At 41.8% G+C, this 18,550-nt stretch overlaps 1 protein-coding gene across 5 annotated transcripts in view; it reads left to right on the top strand.

The window, feature by feature from the left end:
• The window catches only part of Cfap221 (cilia and flagella associated protein 221), a 100,905-nt gene that overhangs the window by 72,029 nt on the left and 10,326 nt on the right, over positions 1–18,550 (top strand). For 4 of the 5 annotated variants that reach the window (XM_010632308.3, XM_010632309.3, XM_019208693.2 and 1 more), the window contains exons 20-22: positions 3,265–3,423; positions 4,795–4,886; positions 10,168–10,260. In XM_010632308.3, the coding sequence (XP_010630610.1) occupies positions 3,265–3,423; positions 4,795–4,886; positions 10,168–10,260 (344 nt within the window). Of the gene's footprint in view, positions 1–3,264; positions 3,424–4,794; positions 4,887–10,167; positions 10,261–12,529; positions 12,706–18,550 lie in introns of all 5 variants that reach the window. The other variant, XR_002025621.2, reaches the window with a different exon arrangement.

Raw genomic sequence — 18,550 nt, 5'->3', positions numbered from 1 at the left:
TGCTCGCCAGTGTTGCCCCTTATACCTGTTCTCTGGCTTTCAGTTTGTCCAAAGCTGATGCTTTCCCATATCTTCCTCACAGTGGTCCTCTTCCCGTGAGGAAGTTAGAGTGATTGTGATCCTGTACCACCAAGTAGGCCACTATTGAAGAACTTGCTGGCTCCTTCCCTCAGGTAGCCCTATGCTCTCCCAAGATGGTCCAGGTACGCCAGACCTGGAGTGTGGGGGTTGCTATGATCCAAGAGTGGTTTGGTTTCCCCTTGCACTAGATTTAGTAAGACTTATGTAAGAACATTCATAGAAGCTTTAAATGTTCCAAAAGCTGGGGGGGTGGTCATTAGCAGGTTTATGGATAAACAAATTGTAGTATAAATATACAACAAAATGTTGCTTTGTGATAAAAAGAAGGAATGCTTGGGCTGGGGATTTAGCTCAGTGGCACCACGCCTGCCTCACAAGCGCGAGGTCCTGAGTTCACTCCCCAGTACAGAGAAAAGAAAAGAAACTCTTGATAATGTAACAACTTGAATGCTTTTCAAAATAATTTGCGCTGAGTAAGAGAAATCAGAAGAGCACATATCGTATTATTCCACTCACATAAAAGTCTAAAACATCCAACATAACCTATAGAAACAGAGAGTAGGTCACTGTCTACCTGAGGATGAGTTCAGTGGACAGAAGTGGAGGGACAGGAAAGATGACATCGGGCCTGCGATAACCTTGGGGGGTAATGGAAATGTTTATTATAGTATTTTTATGGCAGTGATGGTTTGCAGGTGTAACTTATATCAAAACATATCAAACTGTATACTTCAGATGTGTGCAGTTTGTTGTACAGCAATTCTACAGCAGTACAGCAGTGAAGGAAACTATTAGTATACCCTAAGAAAAGAGACAAAGAGAAAATGAAAGGAATACTGGTGACAGCCAATAAAGCACTATTGTGAAGCCCTTGGGTAACATTTGTACATGAACCCTGAAAGTGGGAGGTAAAGGGCCCTGGAGGACAACTGTCTAGGAAAGTGGGATTCCACAGACCAATAGTGCAGTTGGGAGAGCGGATACACTCAAGAGTTCCGTAAGTAAAAGAAAAGGCAATCATAGCCCGGTGTGGTGGTGTACACCCGTGATCTTAGCTACTCCAGAGGATGAGAGGCAGGAGGAGTGCAGGTCCAAGGCCAGCCTAAGCAACTTAGCAAGACACTGTCTCAAAATTTAAAAACATTTTTAAAAACCCAAAGGCATAGCCCAGTGGTAGAGCACTTGACTAGCATGCACTAAGCCTTAAATTCAATCCCTAGTGGAAAGAAATGGGGTGGGGGAGAGAAAGGGATAAGATAGGATAAGAGGAAAGGGGAAGGGAGGGAAGGGAACTATAAACTCTAAAAAAAAAAAAAAAAAAAATCAGTGAAATCCACAAGTGTTTCAAATCAGAAACAAAATTAAAAACTAAAATTTCATGTTTTCCAGAGCTCATGGAAAATTTAAAAATTGAACCCATTTAGCCTTGAAAATAGAACTCTTATCCAACAGTCATAGTATTAAGTTTAGGTTCGGTTTGCTTTGGTTCAGCTTGGTTCAGGCCACTCTGGAGAAGAAACCCATGGCCTTATGCATGCTAGGCTAGGCAAGTACTTTAACTCCAAAGTTTGCTCCCAAGATGATCTGGAACCTTCACACACACAAAATTGTAATTCAGGCCTCCACTTAGCCTTGCAGAGAAACATTTATACATTCACAACAAAACAAATGTTATTCATTAGTTTTCAACTTTTAAGGACAACCTGTGAACAAAGAATGAAGGGTTTGGTGTGGTTTCAGAATGTGAGTGTTTATAATATAAAAGTAAAATTATGAAAGAGAGAAGAAAAGGTACAAGAAAACACAGGAATGATGTTTCCTGAAGTATGACAACCATTGAAGACAGTGTTATTGGCATCTGCAAAAGCACTGCTTCGTTGCATATGGCCCATGGAAGATCAAGAGAGCTGGCCACACAGCACCTCCTGTCCACAGTCAGCCAGAGTAGGAGACCCTCCTGAGGGCACACAGGCAGTTTCTTCCCTGGTGTTATGCACCTTTGCCCCGTCCTTCCCCCAAAGGAGCATGGTCAGCCCTATTCCCATCACGCCACCTCCTCTTACATGCACCCAACTCTTGCTTCAACTGCAGGGACTCACTAAAGTGTGGGCTTGTTTGTGTTACTGTGACCTTTGGAGACATCCTCAGTGGACCCACCCCTCCTTTATTTCCATGCCTTCAGAAGAGAGTCCCTTCTGCATCTTCCCCAAGACCCTCATCCTTCAGCTCAGCCTCTCTGAGCAGACATCCCACAGTCTTTCCAGCATTGTTGACTCATCAGCAGAAGATATCTGGACCCTCACAGATGTGCGTCTGGGGGCTGGAATGCCTCGCAATCTAGCTATACGTTCTTTAAATGGAAGTCAGGAGAGGGGCCTTTGCTTCTTGGCAGTGAGATCAGATCTCCATAAATCAAGTGGAATTAAGTGGGAGTTTTTTTATTGTCAGAAAAATATCGTACAAAGAAAATGAACAAAATCTCAACCTAATGGTTCTTAAACATCTAAGATTAAACAACTGTCAGGGGAAAGCTATGCTGTTTGGGGCAAGAGTAGGGTATTTGTTGTACAAGCTCTGGAAAGAATATTAAAGGGCTCTAGATTTTAGTATTGTGATATCATGTTCTATGACTCCATTAGTTTCACTGGAGAATTAGGGTTTTTTTTTTAATAAAAAAAGAAAGAAAGAAAATCTCACTTAAAACCAGGTACTACCTCCCAACGGAAACTTCCTGCATTAAAAACATAACCTAAACAATGTTAAATGTTGGCATTTCCGGGTATACCAAATGTCACTTCTCTGTCTTCTCTTTAAAGCAGTTTCTAAGGAGCTATTTTTCTTCTCAGAACCAGGAGTTCATTGCTTTTGAAAACCACTTTGCTTATTTCATATTTTCCCGTGATCCATCATAATTATAAGTACTTTAAGATGTGATGTTCAGTTATACTTGTTTCCATGAGAGGTTAGTAAATTCTCATGGGGTACAATGGGCCCCTTACACCAGTAAAGCACTGTGACGATGTAAAATGTGGCCAACCTCTGGGCACCTGTGCTCTCCGGCTCCTCTTCTCTAGACGAGTGTCAGTGCTAATGGGAGCCGTAGAGGATGTTAGCTGATGCTTGTCCTTGGGACTGGCTTGGAAACTGGTAAACAGAAAATTCTTTTTCTCCTCTCTTCTTCAGAATCCCAACCCGGGCTTGTTTGCGGTGAAGCACCCTCTGACCTACACAGAAACGTTGATAGATTACCATCTGTGCACTCACCCCAAGTACAAGTTCACCCACGAGTTGCACCATGGGTCCAGCATTCCTCTCACCCAGAAGCAGTTTCTCCATCACACGGTAATGCCACCACCCAGCTCCCTGGCAGAGCTAGACTCGCACTACAGGGAGAGGCAAGGGACAAGGACAGAGGGCCACAGGTGGGACTGAAAAAAAAGAGGCTGTGGCCAATGCTGCAAAGAGCAGCCCTCCTGCCAGCAGCCCTCTGGGATCCTGGCAGAGACTCACTCAGGCCCATGCCTGTCCTCTCAGAACCCACTGTTGGGCTCCACGCTACCCTTGTTCCAGTGTCCTCGATGTTTCTTCCTTACAGGCAACACCTAACACTCATTCATTCATATTTCCACCAGGCAAAATTCATATGGTAAGCAGGGTCCCATGGCCTGACCCCCTTTTACTTCGGTCCCAGTCAGTGTAGAAACATCGGAATGGACAAAAAGGCGATGTGACACTGAACAGGAGAGAACTGGCTCCAGAGAATTCCCTCTCTCCCCAGGTGACCACCCTGACCTGAAGATCCAGGAGCCCCTCTTGAGGGTTCCCCTCAGGCCCCTCAGACTCAATCATTCTCCATCCCAGATCATTATCTATGCTCAGTTTCCACCAGTCGTGCCCTAAAATGTTTCCCCTTCCTGCGTCACCCCCTTGCCTCTTTGTGCTGTGGGTGACATTGTACATAGGACTTGACATTGTTCGCGGAACGCGTGTGACCCTCTGTCCCTCCCACTCCTTCATTCCCCTTATCTAACCAGCCTGCCTCTTACACAGCCTGGCAGTCTACCCTTGGTCTCCCCCCGAGGCTCACACTGCTCGGATCAGGCCTCCGTGGAAATCGTCCTTTGACAGGAGTCTGACCGTCCTGTTTCCTGCTTAGACTCCCCCAGTGGAGCCCTGTTGCCAGCAGGAGCGGCTCCAAGCTCATCGGCTTCACCCACGAGGCCTTCGGTGACCTGCCTGCCTCTTCCATCCCCGTGGCATGCCCTTCACTCGGCTGAACGCATGGTCTCCTGAGAGCAGAGTCCATCGGGTCACCAGTGCACGTCACACTCTGTCCCCGTGTGGCGGTGCCGCCTGATGAGTCCCTGTCCTCTTCAAACACAACCTTGGCGCCTTGTTCACAGACATCAGAACAGATCTCGGGGCCTCATCCACCCTCCATCACTGCTGCTTGCTGCTCATGGGGCTAATGTAGGGCTAATTTAGGGGATCTCTTGTTTGTCTCTCATTTTGTGTTACAGTGTTTAGTGCCCTCACTGGAGCGACTGTCTTTTGACTTCAGAAAATTGAATTAATCTTCATGAAATCATACATTTTGGAACTCACCTTTGTGACTTAAAAACAGCCATCTGAATGAAATAAAGTCCTTCCTAGACTTTACCCCGCGAGGCAACTCCTTACCATATCATAACCCTGTACCAATTTTCACTACAGGACATTATTCCTGGAATCATGCACTGGAAGAGGTTCCAGTCCCTGGCGCTCACAGCCCTGCCTGACCCTGCTAAGTTAGAGACCACCCACAGGTAAGCCATGAGCCAAAACAAACCCCTCGTCTGACAGTGTTCCCAGTTTTGTGTCTGTAGCAATGGAAGGCAGACGGAGACACCCAGGGTTCAGGTCTGCCATGTCCACTACCCACGCATCTGCTGCGCCCCAGTTATTTGAGATCAGTTTGTGACTCTGGGACATTTCCTCTGCCTGCCTTGTTCACTGCCAGCTCCCCCTAGATTAAGGCAGGTGCGACTTCCCAAGGCTCATTCACCTGCTGTCCTTTCCGGGGTGTTCCCCTTCTCTGCTGCTCCCCCTTGCCTGGAGCTGACAGGAGATAAACAGAAAGCACCCAGCTGAGCTTTGGAACACGACAGGAGCTCAGACAGGCTTGTGTCTTTCTGGATGTACTTCACTCACCTGTTACCATCTCAAAATAAACTCAGCAACTTGTTCTTTACTTTAGCCTAATACTAAAATCTAAAACCTCCAGAGTCAGAGGAAACAATGGTATTGTAGAAGAAAGGTGGGCTTTGGCGTTAGAGACCTGCGTCTCTGTTCCTGGCAGGTCACCCGCCTCTGTGGTGAGGTGAATCACTTCTTACTGGCGCCCTTTGAACAGTAATTTCTCTATCTGTGAAATGGGGGTGATGATAGGATCCTCACCAGGCTGTAGCAAGGACCGAAATTAAGCAATCACGTGAAGCACCCCGCTTGCTGCCGGTTGCACACTTCGATGACGTCTGCCTTTAGCCTTCTGACAAACCTTGCAGTCACTCTGTTGCCACCAGATGGCACCATCGCAACCTTTCTGGGTTGTCATTTTGCTGGGGCTGAGAGGACCATTTAGGAGCAACCCACATAGCCAATAATTGGATCTGGAGAGCTGTCAGGAGACTGAATAACACAGTGGGTAGTGATGGAAAGTGGAAACTGCCCATGTCTACCTGCTGTGAGCTTACACAGGTCCCAAGAATTAGGAAAAAACAACCTATTTTTGTTTCCAAAGAAATGTCCTTGGCGGGGGTGGGGGGTTGGGGGGGTCTACCAAGGCTGTTCTTTCAGCAGGCAGTCAGATGCATTCACCTTGGGCTCGAAAGAGCCATGAATTAAACATAATGAATTTGTCGTAAATTAAAGAAAATTCTCCCGCCATGGTTTGTTACTCTCTGTTTCTTTGCTCACATGCTCTCTTGGGCCACTCTGTTTTGACTATACTGCAGTTCTATAACGGCTCAGAAATCAAGAGTGTCTCCTACATTTTCTTATCACTCAGCTGTGACTTCTAAAAATAGTTACAAAGAAATAATGGTGATTCCTTTTTTAAATTTTGCCCCTATCCCCACCCCAGGTATTTCAAATTGAACCCAGGACCTTAGCGCCCCTGCCTTTTTAGATAGGGACATACTACATTGTTCAGGTCGGCCTTGAATTCCCTATGTAGCCCAGGCTGGCCTTGAAGTTGAAGCAATCCTCCTGCTTCAGCCTCCTGAGTACTAGGATTACAGGCATATGCCACTGGGTATCACTAAATTACTAAATTGCCTGGACTGGGCTCAACTTGAAATTCTCCTGCCTCAGCTTCCCAGAGAAGTGGGATTATAGGCCTGTGTCACCACACCGCACTCTTAAATTTGTCCTAATCATTCAGGCTGCTCCAACAAAATACCATAGCATGGATAGGTTATAAACAATAGAAATATATATTTCTCACAGTTCTGGGAAGAAAGCCTGGGAAGTTCAAGATCAAGGCACTAGCAGATTTGGTGTCTGGTGAAGGCTGATTCATAGGAGATATCTTTCTGCTGAGTCCTCACAAGAAGGAAGGAACAAGGCAGCCCTCCAGGGCTTCCCTAGTAAGGGCACTAATCCCATTCATCAGGGCCCCACCCTCAAGGCCCTAATCACCTGCCAAAGGCTCCACTTTAAATGCAGTCACATTGGGGGTATATTTGTATAGACATTCAGTCTATACAAATCCATTCATTACTTTTAAACTTTGTTTGTAACCATTTTGTTTGAATAAATCGCCTCCTGTAACTTCTGAGGTTTTTCTTATAGCTTTTGACCTTGAGATATAGCTGTTTTTTGTCAAACCATGCAGTATGGTTATTTAACATTGATTTATTCCAAGTCATGTGTGTATTCATGAGGATCCAAGCAGCTCTTTGAGTTCTTTCCTCTTTATGGAATTTTAGGAGAATTTCTTAAATCTCTGTGGTCTTCCATAAAATCAGAGTGAGCAGCAACCAAAGAAATGATCTGATCCAGTAGTTCCTAGATTTGAGATTACAGATGAGTAAAATACTCAGAAGAATTTTGCGAACTGATTTAAGGTTCTCAGAGTTTTGCTTTGTCAAGTAAGGATATTAAGGTAAATCAAAACAAACACATCCAGCTATCATGTCCATCTCCCTCTATGTTGTTGCCACCCCGTCTTCTCAGACCAGTGAGTCTCTGGAGACTGGTGCAGCTCCCCGCTTCTCCATCCCTCTTCTCAGCACAAATCCCCTCCGACTACATGTGTTCTGCATGTGTTTGGGAGAACGTTCCATTAGAACCAGATTTTTTCTTATGAGCTCTGTAAACAGAGCTAACCTCTGCATGGTGGGGCCTCCATCCTCTTGGTGGGGAATGGGATTACAGACTAAAATCTGGGTGCTAGTGTGCACATTGCTACTGCATGTTTTTGTATCTGGCCCTCCTGAGCAAACAAAGCAGGGAGGTACCTTTACATACACTTATCAAATATACAAAGACACATGCATAATATGTACCTATATCTGCGTGTAAACACATATGCATATCCATATGAAGTCATGAATTTATACCAAACCCTAGACTTTCAGTCCACAAGCAGAGTTAGTGCTTGCTTTTCCCCATTCCGTATTTTTATCTCCCTTCCCACTGTGAGAACTCTGGCACATTTAATTACTCAATTTTATAACACATCGAAAACAGTTCCAGAATTGCCTCATATGTAAACAGTTAACAAACAAGCCTCATTAAGGAGAGCTCAGATTTATTTGCCGTTATCTCCCTATCTTTATTCCATCCAAGACCATGGTTTATGTAGGTATAGTTAAATACTTAAGTACTGAGGTTATTTCTTGCTCTTTTTTCCTCCCTTCCTTTCTCTGTCTCCCCTATTCCCTGCCCCTCTTTCCTCCCTCTTTTTTTTTTTCCTCTTTCTGTCTGTTATGATTGTGGGATTGTTTCAGTTTTCTTGAATTTCTCTTTTTGATTTACTTTTTCAGTATGTAGAACATCTGGCTGAGCATGGTGGCACAGGCCCGTAATCTCAGCACTTGGAGGCTGAGACAAAAGGATCACAAGTTCAAGGCTAGCCTGGACTACATAGTGAGATGCTGTCGCAAAAAAAAAAAAAATGTAGAACAAAACATGATTTCCAAATTCAAAGCTATGCAAAAAGCCATACTCAGGGAATGTCCCTCCCTCCCACTGCGCTTTGACCCCATTCCTCCCAGGGAATAGAACCAACTTGGCCTTCTGATTTACCCTTCCTGCGTCCCTCTCTGTAATGCTAAGCAGAATGTACTCATTTTTGTCTTGTTTCTATACAAACACTGACATTCTATGTATACTCTTCTGAATTTCCTTTTTTCATTTAGCAATATCTCCTGGAAATGTTTATATATCACTTCCCAGATATCTCCTCCATTCTCTTCTCCCTGTGTAAAAAACCATGGTGCCATAGGTTTTTCAGCCAATCTCCATGCTTGGGGAGCAAGTACACTTTTTCCCAAGAACAAAACAAGGATAAGAGTCTTATCTCACAATCCTTTGTGACAAAGAAGACTTCATCAGCCTCTTCCTTGTGTTCCTGCTTCCGCCTTCCCTTCAGCCCACAGCTTAGTGGAGGTCACTTCCCTTCCACTCTTGCGAGACAGAACTCTTTCAAGCTTCTAGAAATTTCTTCCACAGAATTATTGAAAATTTTTATCCACTGTGTCCTTTCTCCTGCTCCCTTTGCTGATAATGATAGTTTTTTATGCCCTTAATATAAAAAGCTTTATACAGAAGGAATTGAGACCAGAAACAGCAAGCTCTCATTCTATTGTTTTCAAGTGTTGTGACTACCATAGGATACTGGTGTCCCAAACACAGGATTGAGCAAGACACACAGTATAAATGAAAGCATATATTTATTAGCAAAGATACAATCCTAAGGGTGGGACCAGGCCAGTGAAAAGAGCTCATGACCCAGAAGAAGCCAGGTGCCAGAGCCAAAATGTGATTTTTACAAGGAGGAAGTAGCCCTTTGAACCAGTGGCTATTCATGCAGGGAAAAGTCTCCTTCTTCCTGCTGGGGGTTGGGGGAGTGGGTAGTCCTTCCTTTGAGGAACTGTCATGGTACTCAAAGCCCATGCAGGAGGGGGAAGCCAAAACAACAATGTAAATGGGGTTATAATTTATTCTAACTGAGTTGGGATCTCTTTCAGTTGTTTAAGCTCTAGCACATGCACCCCCAGGCATGGTTTAGTTAGGAGGTGGGCACATCTTGGCCCCCAGAAGCCTATGGCTCATGTGTCCTCTTGTCTTGATCAGCTGTGGTCCAGCTATTAGAACTGAGCACTCCTCCACCTTTTGGAGAATCAGCTTCCTCTTCAGGAATTTCTCCTCTCTATCTCCTGTTTCTACCATTTTGAAACAAATGTGCTGCCAGCTTTTAAAATAATGACATGGGTTGGGGATTTAGCTCAGTGGTTCTGCCATCTGCCTCGCAAAGTGCAAGGTCCTGAGTTCATTCCCCAGTACCAAATAAATAATAAAATAAAATAAAGACACATTTTTCTTCTCCCTATCGTAATAATTTTAATGCCACTGATTAATACTCAGAAACTTTTATATGAAGCCCTAAAATTCTAATACCAAACAATCTCTAAGAGGGGGACTTTGAAATTGGATAGAATAACTAAGAAAGAGTATAAAGCTGGGAAAAATGCTAAGGACAAGAAGTAGATTACCTGACTACCTTTCTCCCACCCTAGGAAATAACATAATTTTAGATACTTGGATACTAATTTTTTTCCAGTGCAGAGGATGGACAAGTGTTGGGCAAGTGCTCTGCCACGGAACCACATCCCCAGCCCTTCTCTGATTCTGCTTTCACACTCAGCAGCATTCTCTGGGGTTCACATGGGGCCTCTCCCATCCCCGCCTTTGCCTTTTGCAGAAACATGGGGTATTCAGGAGTGAGGGCGTGCAGAAAGGTAGAGGCCTGACCTGTGGTAAAGTGAAATGCTCTGGAAAGACTGCTCTTGTGACTCTGGCTACTGTATGATTTTTCCACAGCTGTGACTCCTATAACCCAGTCATGCTTCCTGTGGACATCCCTGCTCCACTGGACGCCTTACCAGAAGAAGACACACTGGAAACTATTGAATGGTACTTTGGTTTTTGTTTTTGCCTTTACTCTCTGATGTGGTCTGTTTTATAAAAACATGAAAGGTGCTGTGAGGGCTTTCAGAAGAACACACAGCACCTGAGCTGTATGACACAAATGAGCGGACAGGGCTGAGCCCAGCTGCTTCGTCACCCATATCAGGCAGTGGAGAACAGGTCGTCTCCAGTGTGCTGAGCATCCTTGCTCCCGGGGCTCCTGGGACGGGGAGCAGAGGTCGTCATGGGCTTGGGAGGATCCATGCTCCTGTGGACCTGGGTTGTGATGTGAAAGATGGGCAGGGTTTGGATAGGCATAAAGAAGTGTAAGCCCAAAAGCAGAGGGCTTGGGTTTGATTTCACTGATCAGTGTTCAACAGCCAGGGAGCACATGTCCTCTGGAGCTTGTGTCCCTGTGGCCATTTAAACCTGATGACTAGAGGCCCAACAGTGCAGCGGCACAGCTGGACTTTGTGCCACTTGGGGCAGTCCTTCACTTTGCTGCCCACCAACGTATCTGAATATGTTAACATGCTTAAATAGCACCCAAAAATGTGCCACCCAGGGTGGACCCCCCACTCCCGAGCGACACCACTGAAATGGGAAATTGAGGCAAGCAGCACACGTGTGCCTGTCCAGGAGCGGCTTCTCCATTGTGAACACCCATGTCCCCCACTAGACCATCTACCGTGGTCCTGTTCACAAATGCCTCTGGACCACAGTTACTTTCTCCCTTAAAAAATATGCTTAACTCTTTATTATGTCACTGCATAATGGCAAGGAGAAGTTCCATAATTTTTAGCAGGCACTTTATACCAGGCAAAAGTAAAATCCACTTGTTTTCTAGTTTAACTAACCAAAATAACAAAGTTTTCGATACACCTTCCCATATTGGTTTGTTTCTTTTTACTATAACAAAATACCTGGAGCAAGCTAACTTTCTGAAGAAAAAAGTATTATTCAGATCACAGTTCTGAAGGTTCATAGAGAATGGCCTCACAGTGATAGAAGCACATGCCAGAAAGGAAGATAAGAGAGATGCATAGGTCAGGATCCCTCTCACAAACAACTCGCTTTCATTAGAACTAACTCAGGGTAGGGCTGGGGTTTAGCTCAATGGTTCCCCTGCCTGTCTCTCAAGTGCAGTGTCCGGAGTTCAATCCCTGGTACCAAAAAAAAAAGACTGAAAAGAATTAACTCAGGGCCCCCAGAGAGCTAATTTAATCCCTTCCAAGAACAGTACCTTCAATATTTAATGACCTCCCACTGAGTCAGTGCCTCTCACCCACCACACTGATGACCAGGCCTCCAACACACTAGCCCTTTGATGTGGGCAAACCACATCCGAACCATGGCACCATCTTTCATTAAAATTAGATTCCATTAGAATGACTCTGGAGCATCTGTGGTGTTGTGTAGCACAGTAGTGACAGGTATAGGCTATAGGTCAAGCCCCACCTTGCCACTCACTTTCGGTACACCTGGGGCAAGTGACTTCACGTCTCAGTCCCTCCCTGTGCTCATCTTTAAAATGGGGCGACCCAGGAACTATTGACCAGTTACTATGAAGAGCAATATATGTAAAGTGTGTAGTCAGGTGCCTTGCACCTAGGAAGGTCCTGATAATCGGGACTATTACCTTTAAATGAAGAAAGATTTCTGGTATTTTCAGTTTTTAAATTTTTAATCTCAAGGGTGTAAGGAATGTGTTGATGTGTTGCTGCATCTGTGGTGGCAGCTTTGGGTACAGTACAAGAAGACTGCCAGCCTTAACTGACCAGAAGACAGGCACAAGGAGGACCCCTGGCCCCAAAGTTCCTCCTTTATGCTGTATTTCCTCATCTTCTGTTACTGAAGATCCATTTTTCAGTTTTGTCTCCATTAAAGCAAAGATACATCTGGATGGGGATACTCTGAATCTCACCTATAATCCAGCATAATTCTCTCAGGACTTTCTGGAATTTAGGCTTAGGAGGGAGGGGGCAGGAAAGATGGTGGAAATGGGAAGACTCCTAGTGAAGTGAGGGAGCCAGGAAAATAAAAAGAGGGTAGGGGTGAGAAGCTGAAGACACACATGGCCAGCTTAACCACTGACCATGACCCAAAGGCTCCTGTGTACTTCTGTTTTACTGAAGCAGAATGTCAGCATGAGGAGTCTGCTCTCTGCTCGCTGTTCAGGCCAAATGCCCAGGCCCCTGCCTCGCTGATAGCTGCTGGGTTTGCTTCTGGCCCTGTGCCGATGACAGCTCCATGTTGCTGTGATTTGGATCTGCAGTTTCCTAGAGGCCCAGGGGTCAACTGCTTGATCCTCAGCTTGACACTGCCGGAGGGGTGGAACCTATAGGAGGTGCGGCCCAGTGGAAGGAAACTGGGTCCTGGGAGCTTGAACTAAAAAGGCATTTGGTGGACCCCAAACCCTTCCTGTCTCTCTCAGGCCCAGCCGGCCATAAGGTGAGTAAGCTTCTTCCACTGCATGCTCCTGCCTTGATGATTTCTACCAGGCTGAACTTTTTTCTTTTTCTTTTTTTTATTATTTATGTTTATTGGTACAATTTACATATACATAATGATCATTTTCATCATATGGAATTTGTTCCTGTACGTATTACATCTTAATTCTTATTTTTTTTCCACTCTTTTCCTTTCCCTTCAACCTCTCTGCCCCTCCTTATTTACAAGAGCTTTTCATCTTTCTTTTCTGTTGTTTCTTTTCCCTTCCTTCCTTTCTCTCTTCCTCCTCCCTAGTGCCCCTTCCCATTTGAACATTTTCTTCCTATTGCACAATGTTGGTTACACCTTTTGGTCTTTATTTACATTTTCAGTTTCTCACACCAGAGAAATAATACAGTATTTACACGTGTGTCACACTTATTTCACTTCGGAGTATGCTCTCAAGGTACATCCTTTACCTATAAATGTCTCAATTTTATCCTTCATTATGGCTGAGTAGTATGCCATTGTGTTTTTTTAAAAAAACACAGTGCTTTTATCCATTCATTGGTTGATGGGCTTTTGGGCTGTTTTCGAGATTTAGCTACTGCAAACTGTGCTGCTCTAAACAGGTGTGTACATCACTGTGGTATGACACTTAATTCTTTTGAGAAAATACCAAGAAGTGGGGGGTTAGCTGGGTCAAATGGAGCCACTAGTCCTAGTTTTTTGAAGACTCTCCACACTGATTTCTACAGTGGTTGAACCAGTCTACACTCCCACCAACAGTGGAGTAGGATTCCTTTTTCACCACAGGCCCAATAGCATCTGTTACTGGTTAATTTCTTGATAATAGCCTTTCTATCTGGAGTGAGATGGAACCTCAGTTCTGTATTCATTTGCATCTAATGACCAGTGATACTGAACATATATTTACTTGCCATTTGTACTTCTTCATCTGAGAAGTATGTATTCATTTCAGATGCCCGTTTTTGGTTTGGATCTTTACATTTGGGGGATTTGATTTTTTTTTTCAGTTCTTTATATATTCTAGATATTAGCCTTTTGTCTGAGGGACAGCTAGCAAAAAAATTTTTCCACTCTTTTGGTTGTCTCTTCACTCTGTTGGTGATTTCTTTTGATGTACAAAAGCTTTTTAATAAGATGAGATCTCAGTTGTTGATTCTTTATGATATTTCCTGGGTGATTAGGGTTTTGTTCATAAAGTCTTTGCCTACACTTAATTCTTCGAGAGTTCTACCTATTCTGTCTTCCAACAGATTTAGTGTTTTTGTCTTGATATTTAGATCTTTGATCCATTTTGATTTTAGTTTAGTGCAGTGAGAAACATGGACCTAGTTTTCGTCTTTGGCATGTAGATAGCTGATTTTTTCAGCATCATTTATTAAAGAGTGAAAGTATTTGGTCCCTTTCTCAAACATAAGGTGGCTGAGTGCATTTGAAGTTGTTTCTGCATCTTCTAATCTGTTCCAATGATCCTCAGGTCTGTTTGGGTTTTTTGCCAGTACTATACTGTTTTTATTACAGTAGCTCTGTAGTATAATTTCAAGTCAAGGATTGTGATGCCCTCTGCCTTAACCTTTGTTGCTCAGAATTGTTTTTGCTATTCTAGGTTTCCTCTGGTTCCAAATGAATTTTAAGAATATTTTAGTTTAGTTAGTTTTAGTTTAGTTCTAGTTCTGTGAGGTATGCTATTAATATTTTGATTGAGATTGCAACTCAAAAAGAAATTCATAGACTGAAAGTCAAAGGATGGAATACAATATTTAATGTCACAGGAACCTGTAAAAAATGAAGGGTAGCTATTCTATTTGCAGACAAAATGAACTTCAAGCCAAGACTGATCAAAAGAAACAAAGAAGGTCACTACATACTTATTAAGAAGAAACTCCAAGAAGAGATAACAATCATGAATATATATGCACCAAATACCAGCACACCCAACTATATAAAACAAATATTAACAGACATGAAAAATCAAATAAGCACTAACACAATTGTAATGGGGGCTCTCTATACCCCACTGTCACAAGTAGATCAAAACTAGACAAAAAAATCAACAAAGAAATATCAGAATTGAACCAACCTGTGAACAAGTGGACTTAGTAGATGTCTACAGAGTGTTCCACCCCACAACATCAGAATACACATTCTTCTCAGCTGAGCATGAAACATTCTCCAAAGTAGACCACATACTAGCTCACAGAACATGCCTAAGTAAATGCAAAGGAACTGAAATTATCCCATGCATATTATCAGACCATAGTGAAAAGAAACTAGAAATCAATGGCAAAGAAACTACAAAAACTACATAAATACATGGAAATTAAATAACACTCTTCTGAACAACCAGTGGGTCCCAGATGAAATTAAAGAAGAAATTGGACAGTTTCTACAATTAAATCATAATGCTAAAACAATATACTGAAAGTTATGGGATGCGGTAAGAGCAATCTTACAAGGAAAACTTATAGCAGTGAACTCACATCAGGAAAACAGTGAACTCAAATAAACAACCTAATGCTGAACCTCAAACTTGTAGAAAAAGAAAAATAAATCATACCCAAAGCTCATATGAGGGAAGAAATTATAAGATCAAAGCAGAAATTAATGCAATTGAGATTAAGAAAACAAAAAGGATCAATGAATCAATGAGTTGGTTCTTTCAAAGATTAAATACAATTGATAAATCCTTAGCTATCCTTATTAAAAAAAAAAACAACAAAAGAAAAGACTCACATCCATGCAATCAGGAATGAAAAGGGTGAAATCACAATGGATTCTACAAAAAATACTGAAGATCACCAATACCTATTTCAAGAATATTTATTCTAATAAGATGGAAATTATAGGAGAAATGGACAGTTTCCTCGATACATATTAATTACCAAAGCCGAATCAAGAAGATATAAAAATTCTAAATAGCCCAGTATCAATGAAATTGAAGATGTAATTAAAAACCTATCAACAAAGAAAATCCCAGGTTCTGATGGCTTCACAGCTAAATTCTATAAGAAATTTAGAGATCTCATACCATTTCTCTTCTAACTCTTTAATGAAATTGAAAGGGGGTCAAATACTCCCAAAGTCATTCCTAGAAGCAAGTATTATCCTGATACCAAAACCATAGGGGGATCCAACCAAAAAAGAAAATTACAAGCCAATCTCCCAAATAAACAGACACAAAAATCTTCAATAAGATATTGGCAAAGAAAATGCAGAAAATCATCAAGATTATACACCACGACCAAGTAGCATTCATGCCAGGGATTCAGGAATGGTTCAGCACATGCAAATCAATAAATGTAATACACGATATCAACAGAGCTAAGGACAAAATCACATAATTATCTCAATATATGCAGAAAAAACACTTGACAAAGTCCAATACCTATTCATGATTTTTTAAAAACTAGAAAATTAAAATAAATGGTCTTTATCTCAATGTGACAAAAATCATCTATGACAAACCAATAGCCAGCATCATATTAATTGACTGAAAACTTGCACCCTAAAATCAGGAACAAGACAAGGATATCCACTATCACCACTCTTATTCAATATAGTTCTGGAAATATTAGCCAGAGCAATTATACAAGAGAAAGAAATAAAAGATAGGAAAGGCAGAAGTTAAACAATCATTATTTGCAGATGACATGATACTCCACATAGAAAACAAAAACTCCTCCAAAAGACTTCTAGATTTAATAACCAAATTCAGTCACATAGCAAGATATACAGTCAATGCTCCCGTCTTGATGTACCATGCCTCACAGACCCAATTATTCAAGCCAAGCAACCATGGACTGAAGCCTCTGAAACCAAATGAGCCAAAATAACTTTTTCTCCTTTTAAATTGATAATCTCAGGTATTTTTTCACGATGACAGAAAACTGACTAGCCTGCATGCTTTATGTTGAAGTAATAAATTTAAATTCTATTTATTTGGCAAAATATATATCTTCATTTTTACTTGGGATGTGGCTCTTGAATAAATTATTCCTGGTCTTTATATGAACACTCATTTCATAAATGAAACTCCCATTATTTAATTCTTCTCAATTTTCAGAATATTATGGAAACTCATTTATCAACCTATTTTGCTGCCTGTTAGGCATCTACAAAAGTTCACAAGTCTAGACCAATGACAGAACACTTATACAATTCAAGCAAAGCAGATTTATTACAGGCGGGAACTGAGGATAAGCAGAAGCTCAGGATACAGGATGAGCTGCACCCTCAGCTGGAAGGCTGCCCAGGGTGGATGTGATCACATCTGTGCATGCCACACACACACACTGCAGCTGAGGACCTGCAAGCACTTCACTCTGACTTTATGCCTGGGAGTGACATAAATGTCTGATCTCAGACACTGCAGGACACACTATTCTGAGAGGAACAAGGTCTCCACCCAGTTGTTCTGGACCATTCCTCTTTATTTCAGGATGTTTCGCTCTCAGTGCTTTTTGCCCAGGGATTGCAAACGATGAGGATTATAATCCAGAAAGATGATCTCTGATGCCATAATCCCAAATGTTGAAGTCTCAAAATATCAAAATTCCTAAAGCCTAAAATACTAAAAATTAATCTTGAAAGATTAAACCCCCAAATATTGACATACAGAAAGCTGAAATCCTGAAAGCCCCAATTTCCATGAAAAAGACTACAAAAGAAGGGTAAAAAGCCAAGTTACATGGAGCAGCTGATCAGGCAATACAACAATGACAGCAATTTCAGTTTTCCAGTGCACATTAGTCTGTATGGGCAATCCTTCAGTGAATGAAATTTCAAGAGTTTTCTTTTTTCACTTTGTATTTCTTTATCAGTACCCTTTATAGTTCCTTGTGGAAAGTTGGTACATGTGCATAACATGTCTTAATTCCTTTTCATCCCCTTCCCTCCTCTTCCTCCCCTCTTCTTGCGTCTCTTGATCCTCTTCCCTTTTGCAAAAGTTTTATCTCCCCATTTCCTATTGTATATCTTTAATTTTGCTCTCTATATTTTGAGTTGCTCATAAAGAGAAACAATGCAATATTTAAACTTGTGTCTGATTTATTTCACTTGACATTATCTCCAAGTGCATCTATTTCCCTACGAATGACTCAAGCTTATCCTTTTTATGGTACAGAAGTACTCCATGGTGTATAAATACCACACTTTCTTTATCCATTCACCTGTTGATGGACATATAAGCCACTTCTGAGATTTAGCTATTATGAATTCCCAGGCAAACCTTCAAAGCTAGTGATTGCAAAAGCTGGACAGCTCTTACAGACGATGTCTGTTCACCTGCCCCAGTCTATCCTTGTAACAAATGTTCTCAGATGTCGGCTTCTGCTTTTAGTTTTCTTGGTGGAGAGACTAGGTGCTTTTCCCTTTTCATGTTCTTCTCACTATTTAAAATTCTCAGTATTATTTTTTTACAATTTGCTGTGCTAAATATTTCATCTTTACATCATTTATAATACTGAAGGTACAAATTATATAAAGATTTTTAGAGTTCTGGTTCTAAAAAATTTCATAAATTTTTTTACAAATTTGACTGAAAGTAAAATTAATTGATGTGAAAGTATATTATTACATTAGACATTTTATGCAAGCATTGTGTATGTACATGAAAATGTTGAAACTTCCTCAATAAATTAACAGATACCCTGTTTGTATAACTGTACACGTGATGGCTATAGTTATAAAGTTAGATGTATATAGTTACTAACCATATTGATATACATATATACATTTCATCTTTTGATCTATTTCATTATGATACGATTTGCCTATAAATATATATTATACCCATACAACTGTAACTAGCATACCTGAGGGCTTATGCATGCAAATATAT

The sequence above is a fragment of the Fukomys damarensis genome, unplaced genomic scaffold (assembly GCF_012274545.1).
Source record: "Fukomys damarensis isolate Sample0158 unplaced genomic scaffold, DMR_v1.0_HiC HiC_scaffold_29, whole genome shotgun sequence".
In the NCBI taxonomy this organism is placed as follows: Eukaryota; Metazoa; Chordata; class Mammalia; order Rodentia; family Bathyergidae; genus Fukomys; species Fukomys damarensis.
This window is presented reverse-complemented; position numbering and strand designations above follow the sequence as displayed.